General features: G+C 44.4%; 1 protein-coding gene across 3 annotated transcripts; it reads left to right on the top strand.

The window, feature by feature from the left end:
• Window positions 1-1,583: 1,583 nt before the first annotated feature.
• On the top strand, window positions 1,584-4,787 carry zgc:114130 (uncharacterized protein LOC570332 homolog). 3 transcript variants are annotated; one of them, XM_068585747.1, is made up of 3 exons: window positions 2,108-2,244; window positions 2,639-2,759; window positions 3,270-4,787. In XM_068585747.1, the coding sequence occupies exon 3, from the start codon at window positions 3,330-3,332 to the stop codon at window positions 4,512-4,514; it is 1,185 nt and encodes a 394-aa protein (XP_068441848.1). In that variant the 5' UTR covers window positions 2,108-2,244; window positions 2,639-2,759; window positions 3,270-3,329; the 3' UTR covers window positions 4,515-4,787. The 3 variants fall into 3 exon arrangements, with proteins under 3 accessions (XP_068441847.1, XP_068441846.1, XP_068441848.1); XM_068585746.1 differs by lacking the exons at window positions 2,108-2,244; window positions 2,639-2,759 and adding an exon at window positions 1,584-1,813; XM_068585745.1 differs by lacking the exon at window positions 2,639-2,759 and having other exon boundaries at window positions 2,097-2,244.
• The last annotated feature ends 238 nt before the right edge of the window (window positions 4,788-5,025 follow it).

Raw genomic sequence — 5,025 nt, 5'->3', positions numbered from 1 at the left:
GTACACATTTTCATTAAGAAGATATAGCTTTTTGGCCATTATGATGGTGACAGCAGAGTTTGACAGGACAGAAAAGAGAAAAGATGTGCAAAGAAGACCCGCTGAAAGATTAACTTGGTATGTAATGTTCCCTAGGCACAAGATGGCTGAACACCTTTTGAACCCCTTTAGTTGCATATATGTGAGGAAGGACACCAATTCAGCTTCAGAAATCACATCAAAACACAGCTGGCTGAGGCAATCTTAAGGCTGTAAAAAGCAGACCAATGGGCTTACCATTACATCATCACAGCGCTCGGGGGATGAGTGGGTCGAGACCCTCTGTTAAACACACACAAGCATGTATACACACAAACACATTTAATGGTGACCACTTGGCTGGACCAAAACAAAGCTTTTCGGCAAGCTTTGTTCTCAGCTGAACTCATCTTTCTAAAGGGACTCAGAGCTATATCCTGCTTTCACGAACGTTCATACTTTAATAGCATGTTACAACTTTGATGTAGTGTATACCTTTTTTTTCTTCCAATTTCTGAGTTTTTTTTGTATTTTCTGCTCTCATGAGGACTGTACATTTTTTCAGACAACAAACATATAACAATATGCCCCTCCTCAAAGTGAACATTGTCATTTTTTTTTTATTCTTACTGTACGTACTCACCCCCATTTAGTTGAAGCAGTGCTCCAGAGGGAATCAAACCCACCACAGACACTGGAAGCACTGAACTGCACAGAGCATACTGAAAGTAGTTTCTTTTCCCTGTAGCAACAGCCAACTCATCAGGCTACTGGGCATACTGTCCTAATCCTTTTTATGATCCCAGAGGTGTGACACTGTCACTCCTGACAGACCTGTGTGGGTGTGTGTTTGTTCTTGAAATTTTATCGTTGTGAGGACCAATGTCTTACGTGAGGTGGACGGAGAATGGGGCCTTTTTCTGTCAGAGCTTACCATGACAATTTCTCCAGGCTATAGGTTTTAGGGTTATGCATGTGATTAGTTTTGGGGAAATACATTTTAGTGTGTGTGTGTGTGTGTGTGTGTGTGTGTGTGTGTGTGTGTGTGTGTGTGTGTGTCTGTGTTTAAGTGTTTGAGTAGTACTATCAGATATGCTCAAGGCTCTGCGGTGGAATTTTTCACACATCTACCTTTACCTTTGAAATCAAAGACTTCCATCCTCCTCTTCCCTCTCATGGGGCTCAGCTGTCTCCACACAGTCTTTTTCAACCATGTGTTCACAACTTTTGAACCTCGTGGCTGCCCTTTTCTTTTGCTGTTTGTCTTCTTTCTATCTCTTCAGCCCTCCCTCCCCCTTTGTATTATAACTTTTCTTCACTTAGTTTTGGCTACTTGTGAGCCTTATCTGTCTCTTCTGATTAAAACCATATGTCTGAAATGGCTTAAAACTAATACGAATGCATACTTAAAAACATAAATAAACAATATATCTTCATATTTAGGCAATTAAAAATCGATCGGATTATATAACGACGTTTTTCGAGCAGTCCCTATCGCGGACAGTTGTGTGTTTGATGAAAACAACTGTCGCTGACTCGCAGGGCGGGGGAGTGGCTAACAGCAATGTTAGGTTTTAAATCCACACGTGGTCTGGGTCTTGGGCTTGTTTAGCACAGCGTACACAACCAGAAACTTCTGAGCGACTCATGCCAGCGAGTTACCCACGTCTCTCACTCACTGCGGGGGCAGACCAGAGATCGGACGAAACTTTTTTTTTAAAATTTTTGACGACTCAGCCAAATGCCGTCTTTTCCCCGCAACCAGTTTTCCGACCTGGAAGAGATGATGTGCCAGGTAAAAAGAGAAAAGGGCGAAGCGCAAAAAAAGTTGAGCGGGGAGCAGACAAAAAAAGTTGACTAGGTCATGGGGTGTTAACGTTAGCTAAACGGCTACACCGCTAACTTTACACGCCGTTAGCTCTCCTTGTCGTTTTAAAGTGTCGTCGCTGCTGCGGCGGTTGCGTACCAACCGTTTGCGGTTTACCAGCGGTTTTTATTAGTATGTTGTACTTGTGTGCTCACGTGACATGGTTAAAGCTAACGTTAGCTTTTACCGCTGGTCACAGAAGGGTTACAACTTTACTGGAGGACGACGCCGACCCGTAGAGCCAGTTGGTCCACCACCTAACTGATAATAGCGTCAACGTTATGCTCAAAACAACAATACGTCCTCGCTTAAAGTTGTCAATCTGCGTTGAACATGGGCATTTGCTTGTAAGAATGCTAGTAAGTAGAAGCAAGCTGCGTAACAAACTATGTTAATACTATATTTTCGGACCGACTGCACGAGGGTTTTACTGTAACTTTCCTCCATGCGCTGTGGAGCAGTATCCTGCAACTCGTTAAATGATATCCTGCCCGTACAATTTTCATCATAGTAGAAGATGCACGGGTTTATATGATGCCATATCAAACACAGTTTTTAGGGTCACGTTAATGTGCATAAATAGAGGAAGAAAATAGGATTTTGTTCATGCTTTCGTAAATGTAGCCTATTACGTACTGTACAAATACCGTGGACTTGCTGTATCCCAATGCTCAAATGTCAGCATTGGAATTGTTATTTAATTAATTTGTTTGGGCCTAAATATAAATGGGAGTCTGATAATCTGCCATATAGGTCATCCATGGCTACATGTGTATGCCTGCTTCAGTTCTGTAGCTGCTTAATGTAAGACAATGGAGGGACTTTGTTAGAGACAAAGTCAAGATGGACCGATCATAATGGAATCTAAAAGAAGGCAAGTCACATTAGAAGTATTACTAAGTGAAGTCCCATGCAAATAACTTTGTAGAGTCTGTATTGCATGGCAATAAAGCACAAAATTGTTAAAAGTTCATAGGACAAAAGTAAATGCATTACAAAGTTTATTGTTTCATTAAAGGTGTTGTGAGTATTTTATACCCATCATCCATAATTTTGTTTTGCCAGACATAAATAATCCCTGCAATGGACAAATCAAACTGAGAATGGTATCAGGAGATTTATTTTAAGCATAAAAAAAGTTTACTATATTGCTTGTACAAATCTACAAACCTAATGTATCTGTACATATGTTGAGTAATAATTGAGCAAGTCTAGAAGAAAGAAAAACAAAAAATGTCCTCATGCGTGTCAACAGATGTCAGTGTATAGAAATGTACAATCATTGATTGACAAACAATCCGGTCACGGGGATTGAACAACTAATTACTCTATATTGATGGTAAAATATATCTGCTTATGTTGTTTTGTCTGTTTTTTTATACAGCAGTTACTGAATCTTGACTTGAGGGAGCAGAACCGATCACCACCATCCCACAGTGACGCTATGAGAACACCAGGTTGCATCGGTCAGCCATGTAGCAACACATCGTTTTCCCTATCTCTCTCCTGCCTCCCCACCGATCCTTCAGACGGTGTATTTATGACCAGCAGCCAATGGGGGCAGCAGCAGCACCCAGAAAGCCCTGTGCCCGCCCAGCTCATTAATTCCGCCGAGTGGGGAAAGTCGGGCTTCCTCGCCCAGCGCTCCATCAGCATGGTGGAGACCAGCAGCACCACAGCAGCAAGTCTTGGCTGGCCAGGGACTGACATGATTCACGCCCACGGTGACATCAGCCCCACTGGACTGAACACGAGCTCCTCTTCCTCCTCGTCTGTTTCGTCCTCCTCATCTCGCTATAAGACTGAACTGTGTCGATCTTTCACTGAGAGCGGCCTGTGCAAGTATGGTGGCAAGTGCCAGTTCGCCCACGGGATGGATGAGCTGCGGGATCTTAACAGACATCCAAGATACAAAACTGAGCCGTGTCGTACGTTTCACACCATCGGCTTCTGCCCCTACGGGATCCGCTGCCACTTTGTCCACAACAACGAGGAGGAAATTAAACATGCCCTCTCTCGTTCCTCCTCCTCCTCTTCCTCAAGCATTCCCCAGCAGCCACCTTCGTCTTTCCGCTCGCACAGACCTCCTCTTGTCAGACAGAGCTTCAGCTTTGCTGGGTTTCCCTCTGCTCCCCAGCAAGGCCTTCAGCCTGCCCTTCCTGTTCACCCTCTTGTCACTGCTTCTTTCACTCGCGCTCCATCGGCCTATCCTCCTTCCTGTGCTGACATTACTGACCTCCTTTCTCATGCCTTCCTGGAGATGGACTCTGCCTTTGAGGCCTCCCCTGTCCACCAGTACCAGCCCCCCATGGGCCAGGCCACCTCAGCGGACCCCCGGTCTCCATTCCTGCCTTCTCCAGACTCCGGCTGTTCTCCAAGTGGGCTGTCTCCGACTGCCTCCCCTTCTCTGGGGCAGAGTCCCAATGCTGCCGAGATCTTTCCAGGGCCACTGGGTGCACGGTCCCTGTCCTCCACCTCTCTGTCAGACCAGGACCAGGATGGAAGCAGCTCTGCTAGCTCACTCAGTGGCTCTGAATCCTGCGGAGGCATTAATGACGTAAATGGGCGACGTCTGGCTGTATTCAGTCAGCTCTCTGTTCCCGAGGATGGTACAGAGTTGTGCCTTTAGGCTTCAGTGTGCCGTGAACACAAACATAATACATTTATATATTTACATATTCAGACACAAACGTGCAGACCCGTGATGGTCAACATAATATATACAGTACACGCGTATATCCACATTCAAGCGCTCACACAATACTCACACACTAAAACCTTACACACACACACACACACACACATACACACACACTCTGCACTGACACCTCAGACATTCTTTACTCCTGTGTGGCATCAAAGGAAAACAAAGACTTATTGAATAAATCAGAAAGCACAGAGATATTCGCTTATTCGATTTATGTAGTTTAAAATTCACTTTTGCATGCATAAGTGACAGTGAAGAACCTGAAATGTGTGTTGCCACCAAAACAGTATAAATCAAGACAGAAGTAGCACTGGAGGTGATTGATACTTAACCAAAATTGTATGTTAATTAAGATGGCAAATGGCGACAAAGATATTGTAAGCACAGTGTGATTAGCCACATTGCCGCCTGTTCGTGAGTTCAACCACACGTT

Source organism: Clinocottus analis, unplaced genomic scaffold (assembly GCF_023055335.1).
Source record: "Clinocottus analis isolate CAN_PGR_092001 unplaced genomic scaffold, fCliAna1.0.p SCAF_2, whole genome shotgun sequence".
NCBI classification, from domain to species: Eukaryota; Metazoa; Chordata; class Actinopteri; order Perciformes; family Cottidae; genus Clinocottus; species Clinocottus analis.
The sequence above is the reverse complement of the archived record's forward strand: the minus strand, read 5'-3'. Positions and strand labels throughout refer to the sequence as shown.

What these genes read in the sequence shown, in the direction of transcription:
- zgc:114130 (XM_068585745.1), top strand. Translation starts at nt 2,167, where the DNA reads ATGCTCAAAACAACAATACGTCCTCGCTTAAAGTTGTCAATCTGCGTT. An exon ending in ATTTGCTTGTAAGAATGCTA is followed by an intron (nt 2,245 to 3,269) that starts GTAAGTAGAAGC and finishes TTTTTTATACAG; the next exon opens with CAGTTACTGAATCTTGACTT.